The 25725-nt window shown below is 33.5% G+C and overlaps 1 protein-coding gene across 7 annotated transcripts; it reads left to right on the top strand.

Annotated features, from left to right (window-relative positions):
• The first annotated feature begins 285 nt into the window (after positions 1–285).
• LOC148304872 (ubiquitin C-terminal hydrolase 7-like) lies at positions 286–20046 on the top strand. Of its 7 annotated transcripts, none has more exons than XM_088267596.1 (21): positions 286–659; positions 836–949; positions 2407–2522; positions 5106–5419; positions 5934–6097; positions 6536–6795; positions 6978–7152; positions 7953–8145; positions 8693–8846; positions 9385–9521; positions 9637–9733; positions 10012–10248; positions 10915–11188; positions 11928–12019; positions 13467–13609; positions 14735–14842; positions 14927–15089; positions 15639–15896; positions 17160–17318; positions 17403–17487; positions 18406–20046. In XM_088267596.1, exons 2-21 carry the CDS (start codon positions 877–879, stop codon positions 18504–18506), a joined length of 3303 nt encoding a protein of 1100 aa, XP_088123722.1. In that variant the 5' UTR covers positions 286–659; positions 836–876; the 3' UTR covers positions 18507–20046. The 7 variants fall into 7 exon arrangements, with proteins under 7 accessions (XP_088123722.1, XP_088123718.1, XP_088123721.1 ...); XM_088267592.1 differs by having other exon boundaries at positions 13455–13609; positions 17403–17496; XM_088267595.1 differs by having other exon boundaries at positions 826–949.
• The last annotated feature ends 5679 nt before the right edge of the window (positions 20047–25725 follow it).

The raw sequence follows: 25725 nt of genomic DNA, 5'->3' as shown, positions 1-25725 counted from the left end.
TATTTCATAACAGTGACATTTTTATATATACACAAGATGACGTTTAACTTTTGCTTGGATTTTCCATGAAATCATCATGAAAGGGCGATAAAAGGTCCCCCAGTCAAAAAATATAACTAATAGTTAAAAGCGAATTAAAGATCTGGAAAGAATTTTCCGATTCCAAAATATTTTTTATTTTACATGCTATTTTTTTTATCGTTGCTTCTAGGAAAAAATAACATTCCACTTTGTCATCAACAGTAAATTATGGAACACAGTTCACCATAGAAATTCTTAATCGACAGGCCCAAGCTGGAAATTGAATTATACAGCCATTTTGTTTATTTTCACATGAATAGAAGTGTCTTTTCCGCCGTAAATTTTAGTGCAAATAGCGATAAAGAGTTGCAGAATACTCGGATAAGTGAAGTGAAATGATACACATTATTTTTAAAGGCAAATACATGTGGTAGACACCAGATTCCCTCAAAAAGAGGGTTGGGAAATTTGCAGACATTGGGCGCACCGCAAGCAAACACTTTGTCAAAGTGACCACCTCATCCGCCAACAAAAATAACCAACAAAACTCTTATTTTAAATCTTCAAATCGTATAAATCAGAATCATTTAAGTCGTCCGCACAAAAAGTCTAAAGGACAAAATCCTCTGGCTTTAAAGGTAATAAATGTTTCGCTTTTTTTTATTTTCGAGATACCACATTCCATGCATGAAGTGTGGAACGTAATTCCGCATTTTTGCGTTATAAAGGTATTTTTGTCAAATGTGGACTATAGTTTGATGTTTGATCGTGTCGAATATTAAATTGGATGTGTTTAATATTTAGGACGTTATAGATAGTTCTGGGCGAAGTTCCCCGGTGGCGCGCCCGGCTAATATGAACCACTCGCCTGCCGCTGACAGGCAAACCGACAATGTCAGCCAGGTTGAGGAAATGGAAACACAAGAAGGTCAGTGCCCATCTGCTTTTATTTCTTGAAAATTATGTGCTGGGGTGATAATTTTTCCAATATTTGATTTGATTACTTTTTTAAAGCCTAGTACTTGGAACAGTTCTTATTTTAAACACAAAAAATTCCATTGTTTTCATTTTGTTCAAATATGTATTGTCATTTGTCATACATTTTTATTTGTTTTTGGGTTAAGTAAAAAATAATTGCTATTTATTTTTTCCTTTGTTGTTGAAATGCTAATGCTTATCAACATCTGGCTTATCAATATTTCCCAAGAAGAATGTGTTCTGTCTTATGACAGCCTGCAGGTAAATATTGAGTTTGCACCAAATTATCTTTAGCATTAAAAATATATATATATTTTATATTTTGTTCAATTAGAGATTCAAATGAAACCAACCTTTGTAAATAGTTTCTATCCATCATGTTAATGAAAAAAAAAACTTAATGGATTTATTAAAATATTTAATAAGACAATTTCTCATGTCTACCTCCCTATTTAACCGTCTGCAGGACACTTGACTTGACATAGTTTAATCAGGAGACGGATTGATAGATTAGTCTCATATATTCAAATGGTAGCATTAAAATTCGTTTTTTTTATATTAACAAGTCAGAATTTATGCTTTAGACCAGGGATTTTCAATTTAGTTTAAAACACATTTTTGTTATTTCTTACCATTTATTGTGCAATATTGAAATAAATATAAAAACCTTCCTGCATAATCAAAATTGTATTTTTTAAGCTAATGACATAAGTAAAACGTTAGTTGATACAATTTTATTTGCCTTAATTCAGTTTGTTATCTCTTCATTTTTTTTTCTGCTATCTCTTGATTGGATATCTTAGTTCAATATCCGGGGATGGAATATCAATGCTATAACAATTAAGATGTCAATATTTTAGTTGTCTCAACTTGATTTGAAACACATATCGTTCCTTTTTATATGAAAGAAGATGGAAGTGTGAGCATCTCAGGTGTATATTATATTATATTGCTAACAATGAAGATGGTTAATTGTTCTCTTTCTCCAATAGAATTAAAGTTAAACTTATTGACCAATATGATATAGGATTCAAAATTTCATTCATTGATTCGGCAGTCACTTTGTGGTAAAATCTTTCCATTTTGATTTTTTTTTCAAAATGGATAGACCATCAATAGATTTGGATAGATTTTATCCATTTTGAAAGTTTTACTTACTTATACCACTATTTCTTAAAATCTACTGTGACACGTGTTTCGATGCATTCCGCATCATTTTCATACGGTGTTTAAAAATGATGCGGAATGCATCGAAACACGTGTCACAGTAGATTTAAAAAAATAGTGGTATTTACTAAGTAAAATTCAAAATTCATAATTTCAGTCCAGAAAGTAACCAGTACATTGCTTGTACTTGTAATTTAAGTCTGTCTCGCATATAGTTATCTGGGTTTCGCTCTGTTCTAGTGGAGACAATAGACACCTTGACGGACACGGGAGGCGGGGACATAACAGACCGAGGACCCAACGGCCAGGTCATGATGGGCCCGCAGAATCAAGATGTGGCCGGAGCGGCTATCCAGGTTACTTTCCATACTTATTGCACCCCATTAACCGGTACTTTGCCTTGAGCGCGTTTTCGCGCTTTTCAATGCCATGCTCCCCAGGCCGGTCATACAAAATGAGCGTGTAAACGCGCTCATCTTTATGCTTGTTTCTAGCCTACATCAAGCACTTATTTTCATTATTTTAAATAGGAACACATATGTACTTATTTAATATCATGCAGTGTACATATTTGATAAGTCTTCGTAATATACATTAACCCTTTCTGGTCCCCCAAAATTAAAAAAAAAATCTAGGTAGACAGTTACATTCCAATTGGAACAAAATCTTTTGTCCTCTGCCCCACATACTATTGCAATAGATACGAGTGACAAAAATTTAAGCTTGGAATTTAAATAAATAATACTAATGATAAAAAAATGTCAAATAACATCCGACATGGGACCTAAGAGGAAAAAATCGATGTCAAATGAGATTCGACATTGGACCAGTAAGGGTTAAATATATAAACAAAAAAAAAGTAACGATATACTCTGCTTAAAATGTTACGGCCTACCGGTAATGGCCTTACTAATTAATACCTCCTGGCACTCAAAGAGTTAAATAGACTTCCAACTCAAAAACCCAAATTTTTATTAGACCCGAAAAACTAATTGCCCATAATATGTAATTGAAGTTTCTTGGAGCAATATTGATACAAAACAGAAAAATTAGGGAATATTTGTTTTTTACAGTACTAATATCTCTATTTCTATGAATAATTTTAAAAACACATTCGAGGCAAAAAATCACTGATTGAGAAATACCACATTTATATAAGTGTCAGTGGAGTACATTACGCTCTAATCTGCACCTTGTTCCATTTGATGAGAGCAGCCATACAAACCATACAATTCTAGCCACTGAGCTACAAAAATGTATTACATGTATATAATAATAATGTTAATCTTTTGTAGTACATACTACAGTCATCGCTTTGGGATGACCATCTAGTAAAATATTAGTATTTCTGCCTTTCCGAAAAAAGACTACCATGAAAGTTAACGAGTCATATTGTGGAATATAAACATACTTTTCCTTTCATCAGTTCCACAGTCATAGCTTTGGGATGACCAGCTAGTAAAATATTAGTATTTCTGCCTTTCCGAAAAAAGACTAGCATTAAAATTAACGAGTCATATTGTGAAATATAAACATACTTTGCCTTTCATCAGTTCCACAGTCATCGCTTTGGGATGACCAGCTAGTAAAATATTAGTATTTCTGCCTTTCCGAAAAAAGACTAGCATTAAAGTTAACGAGTCATATTGTGAAATATAAACATACTTTTCCTTTCATCAGTTCCACAGTCATCGCTTTGGGATGACCAGCTAGTAAAATATTAGTATTTCTGCCTTTCCGAAAAAAGACTAGCATTAAAGTTAACGAGTCATATTGTGAAATATAAACAAACTTTTCCTTTCATCAGTTCCACAGTCATCGCTTTGGGATGACCATCTAGTAAAATATTAGTATTTTGCCTTTCCGAAAAAAGACTAGCATTAAAGTTAACGAGTCATATTGTAAAATATTAACATACTTTTCCTTTCATCAGTTCCCAATAGTGGCTTAGGATACTGCATTGGTTTGCTACATAGATATTTTATTAAAAAATCACTCAATTTCTTCAAGATTTGTTACAAACATTAATCCACATTGATGATGTATGGGATTATCATTTTAAAGTTTGTGAAAAACAAATGACATGTTATAAAATTAGGTATTGTCCCTATATGTCAACTTCGATGTATACTTTTGTAAACTACAAATTGCAGTTAGCAGAGTTTTGGTTTCAAGAGAACATAGAATAGTATAAAAAATAGGGGTGGATACGCAATTGTCAGAAATATAGAAATGCTAGTAGAAATTAAATAATTAAAAAAAAAATTGTGTACAACATTTTGAGTGTATCCAAATAGTTGTTCAAGTATTTGGACACACTCAAAATGTTGTAAATAAATTAACTGGTCAAATTATAAGCTAAAAATAATAAAATGATATTTTCTGGCGTTTCTCATGTATGTGATTATAATACAGGATTCGGACTTCACATACAATTGAAAGAGTTTCTGCTTAATAAAAAGCATCTTTCATCTCACAATAGATGTCTCTAGTGAAGTTCTAGTGATTCAAGCACAATGTTTCGAAATTGGATCATGTATATTTAGAACATCCAAGAATTTTGTCTAGAATTTTCACTCATGAATTACATACATGAAATTATAGTAACTTAAAACATAAAGAGTAAATCCACTCAAGAGTATTCATAGGCTATGAAACTTAAAAAGTTGAAGCCTGAGTAGGGTCATGATAAGCGGTGTTGCATAAGCTGTAGCTAGATTTCAGAGTCACCTGGACATTAGGTAATTAAAAAAAAAAATGATTAGTGTGGTTGTCAATCATGGGTAGAATTGGTGAATGTTACACATGTGTAAAGTGTTCACTTAAACCATCCTATGATGGTCGTAAGCCCCGTAAACACCCAGACTTCCATATTCTTCCTCATGTATTTTGAGATGTAAAAAAATAATATGAATATATTTGTGTAATTGAATTGTTAGGATGCGGAGATGGCCGATGTGGAGGCCCGCGCAGACGCCACCTTCCGGTACAAGGTGTACAACTTCAGCCAGGTGAAGGAGTCGGTGCTGTCGCCGCCGTGCTATGTCCGCAACCTGCCCTGGAAGATCATGGTCATGCCGCGCCAGACTCTGCCCGACAACCGCCACCAGAAGTCCCTGGGCTTCTTCCTGCAGTGCAACGGCGAGAGCGACTCCAACAGCTGGTCCTGTTACGCTATCGCCGAGCTCAAGTTGCTCTCCCACAAGCCCGACACGGAACCGTTCGTCAGGAAGATTCAGCATCTATTTTATTTGTGAGTTTTCCTTCTGTGCCCATAATTGTGTTTAACCTTCAATTTACAACATTTCAAGTGTGTCCAAATACTTGTTCACAAATCTCCAACTAGGAGTTATTTTTCATATTATTTTTGAAAGAGTTTCTGCTTAACAAAAAGCTTCTATCATCTCACAATAGATGTCTCCAGTGTCTTTGTTTCTATTTTCTACTTACTATTCTCCCTCCATTCACCTTCTCACACCGCGGTAATGTTCTTCATCTTGAGGTTTTTCATATACATCATCTGTATCCCATCAAATACATTCGGCTAGCTTTCATATAACTGACTATCACATTAACACTTCATCAATCATGCGGTGTTAATGAATGAGTCAGTGTTGACCGTTGCTAGTCCGTATGTTTGGAGCAGGTCAAACCTATTCAGCATTAGGGATCCCGCAGTGATACTTGTTTGAGATCATAGTGGATTTATAGCTTCAATCTGCTACTACCATTCGAGAAAATATATAATTTTGTATTTTGTTTGACAGTAAAGAGAATGATTGGGGCTTCTCTCACTTTATGGGGTGGAATGATGTACTGGATCCAGAGAAGGGTTATGTGAAGGATGACACCATCACTCTGGAAGTGCACGTGTCAGCTGAGGCTCCTCACGGTGTCTCCTGGGACTCCAAGAAACATACCGGATATGTTGGTAAGTCTATATACATACTATGTTTTTTGTATAATTTAAGTGAGAATTTAAACAATGGTATTGTTTGATAATACTTTGGAATGGCGAACTTCTATTAGGACTGAACTTGGATGGGTTTTGGTTATGCTTCTCCCCTCAAAACCCCTGTACTATCAGTTATTGCCTTGTGGCAGATTTAAAATAGTTTTTTGATGTTTTGGAGAAGGTGTTGAAATAACAGGGAAAATTTCATTAAAAACAAAAAATATTTATGATTCTAAAATTAGCAGTCTGTAGAGTACCAGCTAGCACCTAAGGAACCTGGGTTTAGTTCCTAGCTGGGTTTTACACAGCATATAGGTGTTTTATCAACCCGAATCCATTACTGCAGATAAAGAACTTGAATTAGTAATGTGTCGATCTAGTACCTTGTTCAATATTTACATTTTTGTTGATTAGGTCTGAAGAACCAAGGGGCGACATGCTATATGAACTCACTACTCCAAACTCTTTACTTTACAAACCAACTACGGAAGGCTGTATACAAGATGCCCACGGAATCTGATGACAGTACGCGCTCTGTCGCTCTGGCCCTCCAGAGGGTGTTTCACGAGCTCCAATTCTCCGATAAACCCGTGGGCACCAAGAAGCTGACCAAGAGCTTCGGGTGGGATACTGTGGATTCCTTTATGCAGCACGATGTCCAAGAGTTTCTCAGGGTAATTATGAGTGAATATTATTAATCTCCCAAACATCTGCACTCTGTGACCCTATGCCTCTAAATGAGGACGAGCTAAATGTAAATATCTCACCTCTTAATCTACCCAAGAGTCTTGTTTGTTTTTAGGTGTCATTTGTTTCAATTACATCTTTTTAAAATGTTTTGTTTGATTATTTTCAGGTGTTATTGGATAAACTAGAAAGCAAGATGAAGGGAACGTGTGTGGAAGGAACTGTCCCTAAGTTATTTGAAGGGAAAATGACGTCATATATCAAGTGTAAAAATGTCAACTGTTCGAGTACGAGGCTTGAAACATTCTATGACATTCAACTCAATATAAAGGGAAAGAAAAATAGTAAGCAATTATCATTAAATTTACCAGATCACTTTAAAAAAAAAGTTTTATTTATATGTAACGAACTGAAAATTGTGAAATCACTTCATATTTTGGGAATTAGTGCAGTAATCTGGTTTCTCATTTGCAAGGTGGCATGCTGCCAATATTGCAGTATGCAAATTTAGATATTTCAAAGAGATGCTATTTTGCACAATCCTGCTTTGTTCTCGCCGCATATCTACCAATAAAACACTCGATAAATGTATAATATGAGAATGTTAGTTTCTAAACCCCTTAAAATGGCTTAGAGCAATATTTACTTAATTATAATATCCTCACATGACCCTGGTAATCATTCGGCTGGTTGAGGGTTTTTTTTGTAAGTAAATTGTTACAGGCAAATTAAAAGAAATATGTTTCATTAATATTGTTACTAACGTTTGCAATTTATTAATGCTATAGTTATTAGTGGCACCGTAATGACAAAGTTGTCAATATATTTATAAAAACCGCTTATATTTTTAAAAATATTTTAATTTTGAAAATCGCTATCATAAATAAGTTTATTACAGTGGATTTGTCAACACTTATATTAAAGGTAAAACAAAATCTAATATAACTATGAAAAACTAAAGAAAACATAAGTTCAACCGACATCGGTAGTTCCAATCCCTTAACTGAGGATATTCTACTACACTGTTAGGCAGTTTAGTTAAGTTTTTTAAATTAATTTCCATTTGACCGATGCCATTGATGTGCGACTGATCAAATGAGCCTGGAAAGGGAGATATTGCTAATTTAAATTTGATTTTTTTCAGTCGATGAATCGTTCAAGGACTATGTGTGTACAGAGAACTTGGAAGGCGACAACAAGTACGATGCCGGAGAGCATGGACTCCAGGAAGCGGAGAAAGGAGTCATATTTGCATCCTTCCCTCCTGTCCTCCACTTGCACTTGATGAGATTCCAATACGACCCTCTCACGGATTGTTCCATTAAATTTAATGATAGGTAATTTATTTTTTTCTAGTTCATGTTTTGTTAAATAAAGGATTTGTTGACTCACTGTCACAGTATGAAATGTTTGTAGTTACGTACATGATGTTGTGTTTTGTGTGTAAAATTTATAAATTTAAGGAATGCTGTCGAAATTCCAGTGAGTATGTGAATATTAACACACTAAGGACGGGTGTTTTTTACGCCTGCGGACTGCTGGTGACGGGATTTGATAATTATGTACATATGGTGAAGACCTTAACAAAGAGATCGGTACAAAATATTCAAATAAAAACATTAAATATGTAATTCCTTCTTTTCTGACTTTGAAATGAAGCCGGCGCAGAAGGTAAAAATACCCTTTCCATCCTTAAGCATCAATTGAACGGGCAAAAATACCTTACCCGTCCTTAGTGTGTTAATGCGTTAAACCGGGGTAATGTGGTAATGTATGGAGATGAAATGGAAATTTGATTTGAGAAAACAAAAGTAAGAAATGTGGTAATTTCTATAGTGAATTTTTTTTTTTGCAAAATAAATGGATGCACTGTTTCGTTATCAGGTTTGAATTTTACGAGCATATTAACTTGGATGACTATTTACAAGAGAAACCCTCCATCCCAGCGGACTACACTCTCCACGCTGTGCTGGTACACTCAGGGGATAACCACGGAGGTCATTATGTAGTCTTCATCAACCCTAAAGGGGACGGCAAGGTGATTATTTCTTCTTTACTGATTATACCTTTAATTACTCAAGTAAACTATATTTTTAAAAGTGTTTTAAAAGTTACTCTAAATATATACCAATTATTCAGCTGCTGGATTTTTTTTGGATTTCTCAGTATTTTTAGAATACCGGAATCAAATAAACATTGCAATATTAAATGAGAATTTTGCTTTGATAAATTACTACTGAATTGAATGTATAAACTTGTGTTTGACTTATTTTATTTGTCTCCTAGATGTAGTGGTTAGCGCATTATCTATCCGAGGATCAGTTCCTAGGAGGGTATGATAATGAGTGATTTTTTCTTTCTTTTTCCTGAAGTGCGTTGCTGATGCTACCTTTAATATAATGATCAGTTAACAATGTATCCTTAAATTTCATGATACATATATTCTTAAGAAGGAAGATAAAGTCGGGTACTTGCGGAAAGCTCAACGGGTTATGTGGGAATAAAAACTTTAAAAAAATTCATTCTCCCCCGCTTATTTTATTTTTTATTTAACATTTGTACAAACCTGTCCACAGTGGTGTAAGTTTGACGACGATGTGGTGTCACGCTGTTCTAAGCAGGAAGCGGTGGATCATAACTTTGGTGGACACGATGAAGACATGGCACTAACAGTTCGTCACTGTACTAACGCATACATGTTGGTTTATATTAGGTAAGATTGATTTATTACATACTGCCTAGCGGTTTATAAATTACCCACTCGGCCAGTCGGCGGGTGAATAAATAAAGCGTGAAATGAGAAATAATCAAAAGTATATTTATTTCAGGGATTCACAATTAAAAAATGTATTACAAGAATGCACCCAGGCAGATATTCCTAGTGAATTAGCAGATAGATTAAATGATGAAAAACGTATAGAAATGGTAAGATTTTTTTCTGGATTAAATAATTTTCAATGCTTTATGAATAAAGAAATAAATAGTTGCACTCTGCAGATATGTCAATTTAAATTAAAACAATCCAAATTTTATAAAGATAAAATCCTATTTAATCTGGATATTATATGTAAAAAATATAAAAATTCCCCCTTTTTATATTGCTGTTTATCCCATTTTTTTTTAATTTCTCCACCACTACTTGATTTTTTTCCTTTTATTTAAAAAAAAAAAAAGGTTTTTGATAGAACTATATATCCTTTCAGATTAGGAGAAAAGAGCGCACTGAGGCCCACTTGTACATCACGGTAAATGTTCTCTTGGAGGACGCCTTCATCGGGCATCAGGGCAATGATCTGTATGACCCGGAAAAGGCCAACTATCGAGTGTTCCGAGTGCAGAAGCAGTCCACCGTGGCCGAGTTCCTGGACATGCTCGCTGAGAGTTTCAAGTACCCCAAGAAGCACCTCAGGCCGTGGCCCTTCAGTGCGCGCTCCAATCACGTGAGTCCACTCATCTCAATTTTCCAGATTTTTGGCAAAGTACTCAAAATTGAGTGATACATAGGCTTTTCCAAACTTCCACTTGACTAGTTCTCTTTCACAAGATTTTATTATTTTTAGGGAAGATTCTTTTTTACAAAACTGAAATTATTGACTATTTTAGGTTTTAACAAAAATAAATAATATAGTATTACATGTGTTTTTAAGTCGTTAAGTTTGTTACCTGTTCTTTTGGGTACATAAATATAATCTTCTTCTAACCCGTATTCGCACCAAATAGCGGATGGGGCACTGCATCGTACTGACACAGTGTTATCTTAATCTTTACTTATACGAAGGCTTGCGTCTCAGGGTATTATTACATAAATAAAAGAGTAAAAAAAACACTTATATTTACCCCCCCTGCCCTGGGAATCGAACCCGGACCTCCAACATAGTAGCCAAATGCAGTTATTATTACACTATAGAGGCGGACTGATATATTGCATAGATTCAAGATTTGTATTTTATTTATTTTTCTTTCTATAATATGGATGACTTATATCAGTTGTACGAATGCCTCAGCAACTTGCAGAATATTTGTATAGCAGTCACTTATATTGGACCATGCCACACTAACTACCGATTCGTTGAAACTCATGAGCCACCCACCCCTGGTGCTTGCAGACCTGCCGCCCCACCTGCCTGGACATAGTGAACGACGGGCACAAGACCATTCTGGAGGTCACGGAGAACACGCCCACGTGGTGCATCCTGCTGGAGCTGCTTCCGCCCGACTCGGGGCTTTCCAGCTTGCCCAACTTCGACAAGGACAACGACGTGGTGCTCTTCTTCAAGATGTACGACCCCAAGACTAAGAGGATCCACTACTGCGGCCACCACTACTTACCCATTTCCAACAAACTAACGGACCTTATTCCCATACTCAACAAAAGGGCAGGTATGTACCTTTCTTAAACCTGATCAGTGTTTATGATATTTCATTTAAATATTTAAATGCGAAATTTACATGAGGGGAATAACTGAGATATTCCACTAAGAATAGCTTAAAATTAATCCACTAAGAATAACTAAGACATTCCATTAAGTCAAGCCAATAATGGCCTCATGTTGATAGGCATGCTGAGACAGTGAAATATTCTCGAGATAATTCTCAAGACAATACCCAATAAGTTGTTAAAATGCTGTCAAGATTTGGAGCCAATAGTTTTTCACCACTGCTCGCGTACTGGATCACTATTGACCTCTAAGTTCATCACACAGAATAGAAGCATTCTACAAATTCAAAATACCAAGTAAAGTAATGCAAAGTTGAAAATTATTTATTACAAGGCACTGGAGATTTCTCAAGTTAGTGGCGTGCTACTCTATTCCGCTTTTAATCTCTATTTTACTATCCGAGGATTATAAAAGAGATTAAGATGTTTGCTATCACTTTTAGTAAAACGTCTCAGTGAAGTAGATGGGTGTGTGATATGTTTTTTTTTTTTAATTTTAATTTTCAAATTGAAATGTAATTAATCCATTAAAAAAGGTTGAATATACTATTCTGCAAAGTAAGGTCAAATGTCACCTCGGGTGTTCAATGAATGTGTGATTTGATGATGTGCAGCTATTGCTCTTGCTTGAGTGATTACATGTTAATGCTGACAAACCAATTGCTGATTTAATTGCTACAGGATTCCCAGTGGATACTGCGCTGACACTGTATGAAGAAATTAAGCCAGACTTTGTAGAAAAAATCAGTAACTACAACGAGCCACTAGAAAAGGTACTGCTATAGAAGATTTTATTATGATTACGCTTCCTATTCTTACCTATCTATTACTTTCTTATGTAGGATTGCATTTTGGATACGTTTTAGAAAACATTTATTCACTGCAAGATGTCGCCAAGTGACAATTTGATTAAACTGAGTTATGTAAAACAAAAATGTTTATTTGCTGTTTTTATATTAGTGATCATATTGATGGTCTGGAAGAAAAACAACACAAGTAAAAAATAAAACAAACCGCTTTTCAAATAAAATGGTCAAAGTTAGACGGCTAATTTACACAATTCACAATAAGTATCTTATTATGCCTGTGTTGCATACGTAAATGTAACGTAAACAAAACTTTATTCAGGTTATGTTATTTTGACAGTAAGAAAAAAATGGCTGCATAATTGTCGGCTGTTGTAAAGGGGGTCTAATGAAATTTTTTGGTGATTTATTATTTTTTGCAAAATGCAGTTTCCTGAATTTTGAATAAACAGACTTTCACTAATGTGACATCTTGTAGTGAATCGATGATATGCGTACAAGCAATATCCTGTATGTCTGGACCGAATATGCCTGGATGGATGTAATGATAGGCACTGCAGAGCAAAGAAGCGTGAACTACCCAACATAAAGCATGTCAATTAGGTTTTGTTTTTTTAAACAAAATTTTAGATTTAGAAATTTTTAAATATTTATAAGATTTAAGTATATAGTCAAGTACAAGTCATTTCTCTTTCAATATGTATATTTGTGTGTTCTTATATTTATACATACTATATAATATGATTTATACATGCATTCATTGATACGGTAAGAGTATTGCATATTAATCTTTGGTATGTATTTTATTAATTATTTTATAAAATAATTATTTGATGTTTACATATGTATGTTTAAATTTTTTATTATTATGTGTCGTTAGCCGTTGTTGCTAACTTTTTGACTATCATAGGGGTCATTTTATGGGTGCTATGGTACATACATAATGTTTCGTTAATGTAGAAACGATGTACCTCCTATACATTGTATCCGCAATAAATATAACACAGATACTAAGAGGATGGAACACCACTTCTATCCAGACATAAGCTCCTAGCTTCTTATACATCCATATATCTAGCTTCATATACATGCCCTCAACAAATAATTTGTATTAGCGGAATGTGTGCAGAAATGAACATGGAGAACAACTCGAACTAAACAATATTGCTACAACACGAATGAAAGATACAAACAAAACGTTTATCTTGCAGCTTTAGTATTTGGAATTTTCTGACCGCAGTCTGCCACCTGAACAGGTGGCGGATCATTTCACAATTACCCTTCAGTTTATATTACGGTGCATTTATTGCACGACTATAATATAAATGGAAGAGTTTTGGGGCCCCGAAAGGGTGTACGGCATTGTATCTTCAAAATAGAATACATTGAATTGACTTGCCAGGTTCTTGATGAGTTGATGGACGGAGACATCATCGTGTTCGAGAAGGAGGAGAAGGAAGAGGACCTGGAACTGCCCACCTGCCTCGACTACTTCAAGTACATCTTCTTCAAGGTGGAAGTGCACTTTGTAGACAAGACCGTCCCCAATGATCCAGGGTAATTTCACCTTTGAATTGCCATTACCCCGGCCCGTACAGGACTCCGACTTTTTGACCCGAGATGATGCTGCCTGGTTCAAATGAGGAGTTTAACTTAACATTGATATGTTCTTTTCTTGACAACAGAAAGGATATAAGGAGATCTCAAATTGGAATTCATTTTCTTCATTGCGATTCTTAAAAAAGCTTAGAAAGTTGTCCTTTCAATTTTTTCTTATAGGGTTTCTCAGAAAAGGGATAGTGTGATAGTAGATCATTTTTAATGATCTCACTATTAGTATTTCAAAATTATGTTTTCATTTACGATTTTCTGTTTTTATGATAAGAATATATAAAACAGCGACTCTTCCGGACTCGTTACAACCATCATTCTATTCCAATTTTTTCTCGAAAACTGAAAGCAGTCGAAAGTACGCATTGAGAGTTGAAAATATTTTCTTTATTGCTGCCTCTGGTTTTCATAAAATAAAGCACAAAATAATTACCAAATCCAGAATTGCCAACTGTCAAAAGCCCAACCGTTTATACAATTGTAAATGATAGGCCTTTTACAGAAAGAAACAAGTACATATTTGATTCTAGGATACTGAGGTTTTAAGTCTATAAAGCAATATGAACTTATTTATTAATATAAAAAGGAATCATTGGGATTGTATGTTTTTACAATATGAGCGTGAAAAATCCCATACTCCACCAGGTTTTTCATCTTTCAGTTTGTGAACTGACTTTTTTTTCAATAATGCCGGCGAATGTCAACTATCGTGACATAAAATTCACAGCATGGGAATATATATCCTTTTATAAATATTTTGAAATATCCATGTTTCAAATGATTGAAAATTAAAACATTATATGATTTTTTTATTGTTAAATAAACATGAAAAGATCCTATTGATATAATTTTTTCATTTCATTTACTGATTTTGTTATAAAATATAAAAAACCAAATGTATGTCTTTCTAAGGAAACATGACATTTAATCTCTTAAATTTAGATTTAGCGAGTAGCAAATCATTAATTTTCTGAACAGGAATTTATAATGTTTAAAAACTGTCTTTTAAATGGCGACTAATATTAGTGATGTAAAGTAATTTGAAATTATGAGTGAAATTTGTATTTTCAGATTCACGCAAGAATTATCAATGCAAATGAGTTATGATCAAATGGCAAGAGCTGTAGGACAGAGACTGAATGTAGACCCTTATTTAATTCAATTCTTTAGGTGTCAGAAGTAAGTATTCATCGTACACTATACCTCTCTTATCTGTGGACAATACGGAATGTGTGGTGTTATAATTTAATTCTCCTGTTCCAGTTACAAAGACACACCGGGGCAGTCGTTAAAATATTCATATGAAGGCAACCTTAAAGAACTATTAACTTATTGTAAGCCTAAGTGTCCCAAAAAGTTATTTTATCAATTATTAACAATTAAAGTGAACGAATTGGACAATAAAAAGCAATTTAAATGTACTTGGGTGAGTAATCTTTATTTATTTTATATTAAAAGTGCTAAAAAAAAGTCATATAGAATTGAATTATAATACAGTCTACTTTACCATATCACAAACAACAATATTCGCATGGTGAAGCGCGTACATTGGGTGGTGTATAATAATGGGCAACGATTGGAAAACAGAGTATTCAATATTTTATAAATTTACTGTCACTGTTAATGTATTCACTGTGAAAAGGACTTTAGTAAAAAATATCTGATTTTTTTAATCCATTAATCCTGCTTGACATAGAGGGCTGATCACCTGTCCTTCGTGTGTTAGCGATCAAGATAACATTGCGTTTATATGATGCAATGCCCAATGCACCATTGGGGTGCGGATAAGGGTTCGAATGAATTGATGATAGAACCACCCGTCCTAATTTTTGATGTGGTGACAAAAAATTTCACTAATATTGAATACTTTTGACTGGTTTTTTGCCCCACCAGTGTGTACATATCAGAATTAGTTGAGCTGAACTATGTGATTAGTTTCAGCCTGTTTTTGTAACGCATTGTTTTACTTGACTAGGTGGGTCCTAATTACAAGGAGGACAAGGAGCTGATCCTGTACCCGAACAAGAGCGGGCGCGTGGAGAACATCCTGGAGGAGGCGGCCAAGGTGGTGGAGCTGTCCCCCGAGGGCAGCGGCAAGCTGCGCATCGTGGAGGTGGCCTGCCACAAGCTGCTGCCCGGCCCCGACACCGACATGCCCCTGGAGCAGATCAACTCCAACACGCCCAAGTACTTCCGAATCGAGGAGATACCTGCCGACGAGATGAACCTCAAGGTCAATATTATTATTATTATTAAAAAAAAAAGAAATATTTGTGTTTTTTATTTATGAAAATACTTCGATTTCATACTATTTCTGTGAGCCTAACCACACGGGGCCACAACCCGACACATTGCTCTGTGGTGTGATCGTTGATGTTACCGTGCTAGAGGTCCCGGGTTCAATTCCCAGGGGGGGGGGATTAAAAACAAAGAGATTTTACACTCTAATATTTATTTAATATTACCCTGGACTGGTCCCTGAAACGCAGGAGTTCACCTTGCATTCAAGTATCGATCAAGATAACAATGCGCCAAAACGATGCAGTGTTCTATACATCATTGGGTGCAGATAAGGGTTAGAAGAAGACTTCCTTAGTGGGATTGTTCCATCCCTATAACTAGGCTTGCCAGATTTCTGAAATGTTCAATCGGGACACTGGAATGCCCCCAGTGTATAGTATAGTGAAATAAATGACATTATCCTAAATAATCCTTCATAGTTGATTGTTTTGCGACTTTTTTGACATCTATAATAAAATTTAATTTTTACTGGGACGTAAAGTAAACTAGATAGGACACCGGGATTTTGTATGAAAACTGGGACGTCTGGCACGCCTACCTATAACCCATTATTTGGTGCATCCTATTTACGTACTACATATTTACGAAACAAATCAATATAAACGTCACCTAAAAATGAAAGCTATCAGACACTATATCATGCATGCATCATGAAAGTTGCAAACAAACAAAAAAATCGGTACATTTTTGTTATCTCAATATAGATGAAGAAGAATATCAAAGTCTGGGTATTTACAGGGCTTATGACCTATCTTAGGCTGTTTTCATCTATGTTGAGATGTCAAAAATGTAAAAATACCTTATAGTAAAAATAATAAAAAGTAAAGTGGAGAAACCCAGAATTGGAGATTTTAATTTGTGGTAAATAATTTGCCAAAATATTTGATATAATTTATTTTATTCTGTATAAAAGAATAAAAGAGGGGTGTATAAATAATTTATCCTTCAAGTAAAATTTACTAATGATTTAAAAAAAAAGTATTTTATTGTGTTTTTACTATCATTGAAATACAATAATATGTATTTTGGAATTGATAAATTCTGCTTGGTGGTTAAATTATTTAGTTTTTATCTCCTGTAAATTAAGGTCAGATGGAGCTGGCCGCCTCATGGATTACTGGTTAGGCTAAAGTCGTATTATTTCGTAAAGTACTATTTGTCAACTGATTATTTTATTTTACTTATTTGGTTGTAGGACGATGAGATGCTGGTTCCCTGCGCTCACTTCTTCAAGCAAGTTTACTCGACCTTTGGAATACCGTTTTATATCAAAGTAAAAAATAATGAGCGTTTCACCAATGTTCAATTCCGACTTCAGAAAAAGCTCGATATACCCGATAAAGAATGGGAAAAGGTAACACTTTATTCTTAACTCAACTTTGTATAATTTCCCACTATGTACATCGGCCTTTTTTATAATGATGTGTTTATTTTCTAGTTTAAATTTGCCATCGTCGCAAATGGCAGACTCAACTACATAACGGATGACTATCTGATGATTTTGGAGGAACTTAAGACAAACGGTAATCCAAGTTAGTTGATTGTATCCTGGTCATATTAATTATAAAGTATTCATACTCTTCCATTGCTGCTCAAAATATCAATAATAATTGGATCACTTGTTAAGCACCATTTTTGTGAATTATTATGTCAATTTATTATCTGTCCAGATCAATCTCTTCTTTTTACAAAAGTATTGAAATAATCATTCGACACAATATGTATTACCAGTTTTACTGTTATAAAAATAAAAATGATGGTAAATATTAAAGTTATCACATATCTGCGAGGGTTATGTGGAAAAACTTACCTTGCTTGAAGAATACAGGAATGTATGTATTTATTTATCTATACAATTTAGCACCCTTCATTATACACAAATAGTGCTCGATAAGTTGTCCAAATTATTATTATTAAAAGCAGTTATTAATCTCAGTTAGTCAAATTTGTCCGAGAAAGGCATTTAAATATGGCAAGAAGCAGCAAAAAAAAACTTCAATTGAAAATCAACAAATGAAACACGTGTCACAGTAGATTTTAAGAAATAGTGGTATTTACTAAGTAAAACTTTAATTAAAAATGGATAGATTTTACCACAAAGTGACTGCCTAATCAATTAATGAAATAATTGTAAATAATATTTTACGAAAGTGAAACTGTTAAAATAAAAATATTTTTTTCTTAAAAAAATAAGAGATACCCAAGATTTAATTTCGTTAAGCGGTGGAATATTATGATACCATTTTAAGAATCTGACCAAGACATTCTTAACTATTTCCCATACCTTTTTTTAATGTTTAACCCCTCAGTTGAATTCCTTTAGAAAATAAATGAATCCTTCTGACACACAGACTTTATTTAGGGGTTATTTGTTTGTAAATTGATTTGACTTAACACCTAAAGAAAGTGAATGTGTATGATTAATGTGTTGTGGTTTCCAGACCCAGCTTCCCGGCCCTGGATCGGATTGGAGCACGTAAACAAAACACCAAAGCGATCACGTATTAACTACCTAGAGAAGGCTATCAAGATATATAATTAGTTAGCATGACCGGCGCATATTGGTGCATATACCCGTCTCGTCTTATCGGGTCAATATCTGGAAACATAGCTTGCTCAAGACTGACACCTGTGTACATTTTCTTAATATGCCATTTGGTGGTAAAATGTGAACATCCTGTCTCTCTCTCTCTTTCTCTCTATCTCGCTAATGCTAACGGCATGCATGTAATAATCTATCGTTCTTTTAAATTATTTTATGTTACTATAATTTCTCTTGTTGGTCACCTTAAACGGACGGGAAGTTGATATTTTTATTTTGCCCATTTGTATGTTCATATTTAAATTCTTGATATTCAGCGGAGGCTGTTATTTATCTCACTATTTCCTCGTGAAAACAGTTTGTGGTATTCATATAAACGCATTGTTTTAACATTAAATATATTCATTTAATGTCACAAAGATTTTTATAAATTTGACATACATGGTTTATTTTCATCTAATGAACTAATGATTTTTGCTAAATTATTGGGCATTCGAATGGATTTTGTACATTGCTTATTTTTTGCTGCGTAATATTTTAGTTACTATAGGAATGCTTCTCACATTAATCGGAGCATCATAGTTTTGACAATGTTGTTGTTTTGTATATTTTGTCTACCTACTAATTATAATTAATGATACTGCAATGCATCATATCTTTGTTTGGTGGATGATTCTTACAATATTCACTTAAAACCTCGTTTTATCTCCCTTCTTACATGGAAAATTCTATCCCTGTTTCACCTTAATATGAACTAACATAAATTTACTCTGATTTATTGTCACCCATGATCATGCAACCCCATTTTTACACCATTTGGAAAATCTAAAATTACATTTCTGGGGAAAGTTATTGTAAAAATGTCTTGCCATTCTCTCTATGCTTTGATATTTTGTCTATGAGAAATACAAGCCACAAAAAATTGAGCCAAGCAAATGTTTCTTTACCTTGGCTTCAGTAATTTCGCATGCTGATATAAAATTGATTAAAAACTATTTTCCAGGTCGCAAGATTGTTTTTTTATGACATGTACAACCTAGTCCCTAAAAAAGTAATTTATTTATTTCACCAAATCATGCAAAATGATAAACCATTGTTTTGAATAATATTGAAAATGCACCTAGTGGTGTACGCCTTTTCCACTTACGGTGTCTTTTCCTGTCTAATTATGTCAAGGGTTAATTTGCATCAAAATGTTTACATTATTTGAATAAAAGTGTCATATTGCAATTGTGCCTGCTTGCGCGCAATCCTCTGATGTAAATGTTTTCCAAGTGATATCCGTCATAATGACGATAAAAAAGATGGAACAAGATCTGTTTAGTTGAGGCCGACTAGGAAAGGATTTACATAATAGTAACATTTCTACATAAAAGTACTACCGAGTGTGGGAAAAATGAAAACATTGGAAGATTTTTTTGCAGATAAATAACTTGTAAAAATGGGTTTGTTGCGTGTAAATTAAATAAATAAAAAATTGCCAGAAAAGGATTGGATAAGTAGGTGATATTTTGTAACAAAAATATCAAATATATATATATAAAGAAAAGACTGTATCAGTGTTGTAAGTGCGCCCAATCGGGATTTTGGCTGTACAAAATATGTAAGAAAACAAAATAAAAATAGCTTAAATTCAAAGAAAATGTTAAATTGGGTGATCATTACTTTACTAAAATGTTATGATTACATTTTTAATCCATTTTTGATTTCCTCACTTTTACCCTTTACTCAAAACGAGGTTTTTCTGATATGTGTAGTGCAGTAAAAATTTGCAAATCTTTCTCTTTTACATAAAGAAAACATATTCTATGGAATTACATGTATAAGGAAGAGTAATGATACTTTAAAGCAATAATTCATGTTGGTGAAACTTTATGTATAATGGCTAATAGAATAACGAATTAAAGCAATTGTAAAAAGTGATAACATTAGGCTATTATTGTGATTAAGGGGGAAGGAGGGGTGTTACGAATTTTGTTACTGTTGACTTCATTTTGGGTAGTAAAAGTCATCACGGGAAGATGTCCTCGCCAGTTTTGTGTTTTGCATTTAAATTACTAATAGAAACTATATGACATAATATTTTAAGGATATATCTTAATGCATATTAGTGTTGCGAGATTTTCATTTGTTAATAATGCTAGTAATTTTTCAGCACTGTCTGATGATTTTACTATGGTACTTGTATTATTTGAACATGTTTATAGAAAATAAAGCAGTTTAATTAAATAATATTTCAAGTATTTAATGAGATCCATGAAAAATATCCTTTTCCTGGCTACATTAACTTTTTCTTTACAAGTTGCATCATTCACCGACAGTTGTCATTAGTTTTATATCTATTCACTCAATTTCCCTCATTCATAGTTGCTTCCTTTAGAAATTCCTTAGAAATTCTCATTTTTTTAATGAAATTTTCATAGTGTTCTGTATCGGGATCTACTATGAGGGAGATAAATGATTAAATCGGAGGTTCATAGCATGTGATATATTTTGTTAACAAAGTGTCGCAATAAAGTTATTTTAAATTTAAAATGTGATTTATTACACTAGCCAATGCATAATGAATTTTTAAACGTGTGTATACTGCAAAAAATATTTATGAAATATGTGAATATTTTGTTAAAAGCCTTTTTTTACTGTATATTTGTTGGGCTCGGAATATTTCACTCGACATTGGAGAATGGTTTACTAAGCTTATTTATTCTGATATTCTATTCAAAAGTTTTGATACTCACTTAGTATTTGGAAGTTGAAATGTACATCCCTTCCTAGTGTGTCCTCATATCTTCCCAGTACCCCCCTGTACCGGGTTTCACCACCCTTCCCGGAATGAAGGGGTAAGGAGATGTGTGAAGTCATCACATTTGGCATAATATGTAGTCTCATTGCAGCTGCTTGTTTTATCAATTTGCAATTGTTTACTAATAACACTTGTGTATATATAAATATATATTTTACAGATACACTTGCCTTTGTAACAGATACAGAAATATCATTTTTGTTTTTGAAATACGCTTTTTATTTACCCAAATCTTTTCTACTGGAATTTGAAGGTGAAACATTTTATTTCCATGAAATAGAATAAGCCATTTTTGGGGCCACAGAATCTTCATCTTTACAAGTTAATAAATACCTTGTTCACATACTTATAATCACTCATCACAACCCTTATCCACACCCAGTGGTGCATAGGGCACTGCATTGAATTGACGCAGTGTTATCTTGATCATTATTTACATGAAGGCAAGGTGATCACTCTTGCGCTTCTTTTTTATACTTATATTATCACCAGAAAAAATCATTTATGGGTACTTCTATATATTGGATAAAAACAATGGTCTCTGGTGTATGTTTTTGATGAAAATACTATTGAAGGCACTTGGAGCTGTGCAAACAGATGATGAAAATTATGGATCTGGCGCCCTTTTGTTTAAAATTAGAGCTTGGTTGTTTCAACAGCCCCTATGGTAGATTAAGCCCTATGTATAATGTTTTGAATTATAAAGCACAAACACACACTCAGCAGGGCGACCATTGCAGAGAGCGGTGTGTACTTTTTGGATGGAATAAGGTAAAGGTATTTTTTTTTAAAGAAGTCTAGTATAGAAAGCACAAAAAATCTATTATTAATAGATATCTATCTACTCAAGCCATGGCTCTTATTAAATTTAACATCTAACAAAAAATATTTATTCAGACTTTGGATTTTTCACGCTATGGATGATACAGTATATCAATTTATTATGATTGTCTTCTCAACTGAGACAAAGCATCTATCATCGTTTTTCTACGAAAGAAGATGGAAGTTTGGGTGTTCGAGGACCTACGACCTTGTATTTGGCTGGCTTAAGTGATCACTACACTTGTGTGTGACCTTTACTATTCTGCCCGTTATTAAACATTCATATTGCACTCATGTTGGAAAGATGTATACATGCTCTGTTGTAGGTGGTTGTAGGATTAATTTCGTGTTAATTTATAAATATGGAATTTCGGCTACTTGTGTTGCCGTCAGTTGTAAATTTGTAAGTACATATATAAAGCTTTCTTCAATTGAACATAGGCGAGATTCATTTACAATTAGTTTTATTTTTTGACATCTCATCAAAGATGAAGAAGAATATGGAAGTCTGGGCATTTACGGGGCTGACGACCGTCATAGGCTGGTTTAAGTGATCACTTTACACACGTGTAACATTCACCAATTCTACCCATTATTGACAACCACACTACTCAAATTCTCGGAAGTTCTGTATATATATATGAACCAATTTAGAAACCTTGTTCTTGAATCACTAGAACTTCACTAGAGACATCTATTGGTGAGATGTAAAGAATGTGAGATGTAATTGGAGATAATCCAGATTTTGTGAACAAGTATTTGGACACACTCAAAATGTTACAATTAGTTTTCATATATTTTTAAAAAGAGAGCCTGAAATATTTCAATTTAAGAGTAAAGAATAAAAAAAAGGATTGAAAATCAACTGATAAAATTTAAGTATTTCAAAAAACCTGTGAAATGATTGACCTTATAACGAGAAGTCCATACAGCAAGAAATGAAGCCGATCCTCGACTCTGTATCCTATCCTCATCGATTTGAAAATTTACATTCTGTAGCAAATTACCGGCCTCCAGGACTCATGTGCTAAAAAACCTGAACAAATGCAATCTCATTCATTATGTGTAAACGAAATATTCAAAGACAATCAACAGAAAAATTTAAAGTACTCCTAGAAATATATTTTTATTGTCTATTTACTCACCCGTCAAAAAGTACGCCATGCATATATCGTAAAAAGCGTTTTTAACATTATTGTTTTCATACTATATCTTTTTTAGATTGTCGACCAATATCAAATGGAAAAAATTATTATGAATAAGTTACGAAGTTAATAAGTTTAGTTTAAATAAGTTAATAAAAGTTAAGTTAATATAATACAAGTTAAGTTAAGTTAATAAAAGTTAAATGCTTGGGTAATATATCCAAAATTAAACAAGGTTTATTTGGTTGAAATCTACATTTATTTGTGTATATGTTAATACGTGACGCGTTTCGTCTTCTTAGGACATTATCAAACACTGTTTGGTAATAATACAAGTCAAACACTTAGTGTTTGATAATGTCCTAAGACGAAACGTATTAACATATACATAAATAAATGTAGAATTCAACCAAATAAACCTTGTTGAATTTCGGATATTTTACCTAACAATTTAATATGGAATTCTACCAAATATCTGCAGTTACAATAAATAAATAAAAGTTAAGTTAATAAAAAAGTTTAAAAAGTTAATAAATAAATTAATGAGTTCAGCTTAAATGATTACGAGTCTATGTTAAAATTGATCGCAAAACAATTAAAATGATTTGCCTTGGGTCTTTGAATTAAGTCCGGGTAACATTGAAGACCATTGAGAATTCGATTTTTTTATATAGTTAAAGTTATCTACACTACGCAGATGAAACGTTAACCTCAGTATGTAATCCCAGCTGATTGATACTTTTAATGCTTAAACGTTAATATTTTTCAAAAACAAAATATTGTTCAGTCAAGTGCTTGAATAAATATGTAATTTAAATATCGAGATAAATTAACTGTAGTACCTACGTGTTGAGTATTCTTTATATCTCACGTACAATCGTATTATTAGGTAAGCACTTTATAATATGTGTTTGATAATTATAAATTTTTGATCACGTACCGAGATACAATCATATTGATAATAAAGGTACTTGTAAATATTTTATTAAATTAAAAATATTAAATAATACAGCTTTTATATTAATAAACACAGATTTTATATTAACAAACACAGATTTTTTAGCGAATTGGCTAAACTTTATAGGCATGAGTAGTTCTCTCTCGTGACAACGTCCCGCAGTGTCTACTTGATTGTCAATTTCGTGAAGGCAAGGTGATCAGAACTGTGCTCTAGATTTTTGGGTACATGAGTGGAATATATTGTATTTGATGGGAAACAAATGACGTAATGGAAGGAGTTTGGGGTGAGGGACGTTGCTGTTATATAGGAAAGATGAAAAAGGAGGATTAGAAGTAGGAAAAGGTGAATATCAACAATGGTTAAGGGCGCTTGTCCGCTATCCAGAATTTTACCATCCGGCAGTCCGGTTTTGAAAAATGAAAGCGACTACGACAGTTTAGCATGATCGAATTTACGCGCAACGTGTTCACGCACCGATCAAAAGCTCCGATCCGAAGAAAGATGGACAAAAGCACAAGCCAATCCAAGCCAATCATTGTTTTAAAACGACAACTGACGTGCCGGACGGTAAAATTCCGTGTAGTGGACAAACGCCCTAAGAGTTGCATGCCCGAACTCACACTAGCTTGTATAAGTTAAATATTGTCACACCAAGAGATAAAATAAGAAAAATGACATGAAATCAACAGTTGGTAAATTAAAATTAAGTAGATGACAAAATAGGTGAAAATTTAAATGGATTTTTTGCACTTGTTTACTATCGAGGTATTTGATGATTCGAATTATTAATCGATGTTAATTAATCGAATCATTAAGCATATTGAGTGTTTTCATCACCTTGAATGGAATTTAAAAAAAATATATATCCACGCATATACTCAATACCTTTTCTAAAGGTTCCAGACACTGGTGGTTCATTTTACAGATTTATGTAGTCTAATATTCGCCACTATTCATTATACAAAAGTTAAAATGTTGGAACCAAGCCCATTCTCACAATAGTTGAAATAGCCTTGTAAGAAAGTTCTGCGGGAAATATTGAACAAAAAGGAAGCAAGTTACTCAGGTATGATTATATTGTTTGATTGATTGCAGATATTATATGTAATTCAGTGATTGATAAGTTAGATATTAACTTGATAACAAAGTTTATATAAGTACTAGCAAATCATTATAGTGGTTTAGATTCAATTATAAGTTTTCAGTGTATCTACCGTTCAAGGAGTAGTTTAGAAAATAGAAACATGTCTCTGATCACAAGATTTTTTTTGCTTATTTCTTTGTTTGTGTTTGATTTCAATGGCACATTAGGTAAGCATGAACAGATTTTTATAACTGCGTTATAATTTTATAGCTACAGTCTTTATTAATTAATTATTTATGATTGTTTTTCTAGCTTATTCTTTAAGGAATCCTTTGGTCTACTGAACAAATAAAAGCTTTTTCATTTTCATATTGTAATTTATATTTTCAGGCCTTGGTTTTGAA

The sequence above is a fragment of the Brachycentrus maculatus genome, unplaced genomic scaffold (assembly GCF_059751285.1).
Source record: "Brachycentrus maculatus isolate JH-2025_06_01 unplaced genomic scaffold, ASM5975128v1 h1tg000299l, whole genome shotgun sequence".
Classification (NCBI taxonomy): domain Eukaryota; kingdom Metazoa; phylum Arthropoda; class Insecta; order Trichoptera; family Brachycentridae; genus Brachycentrus; species Brachycentrus maculatus.
This window is presented reverse-complemented; position numbering and strand designations above follow the sequence as displayed.

What these genes read in the sequence shown, in the direction of transcription:
- LOC148304872 (XM_088267592.1), top strand. Translation starts at nt 877, where the DNA reads ATGAACCACTCGCCTGCCGCTGACAGGCAAACCGACAATGTCAGCCAG. An exon ending in ACCCTAAAGGGGACGGCAAG is followed by an intron (nt 8,847 to 9,384) that starts GTGATTATTTCT and finishes ACCTGTCCACAG; the next exon opens with TGGTGTAAGTTTGACGACGA. An exon ending in ATGAAAAACGTATAGAAATG is followed by an intron (nt 9,734 to 10,011) that starts GTAAGATTTTTT and finishes ATATCCTTTCAG; the next exon opens with ATTAGGAGAAAAGAGCGCAC.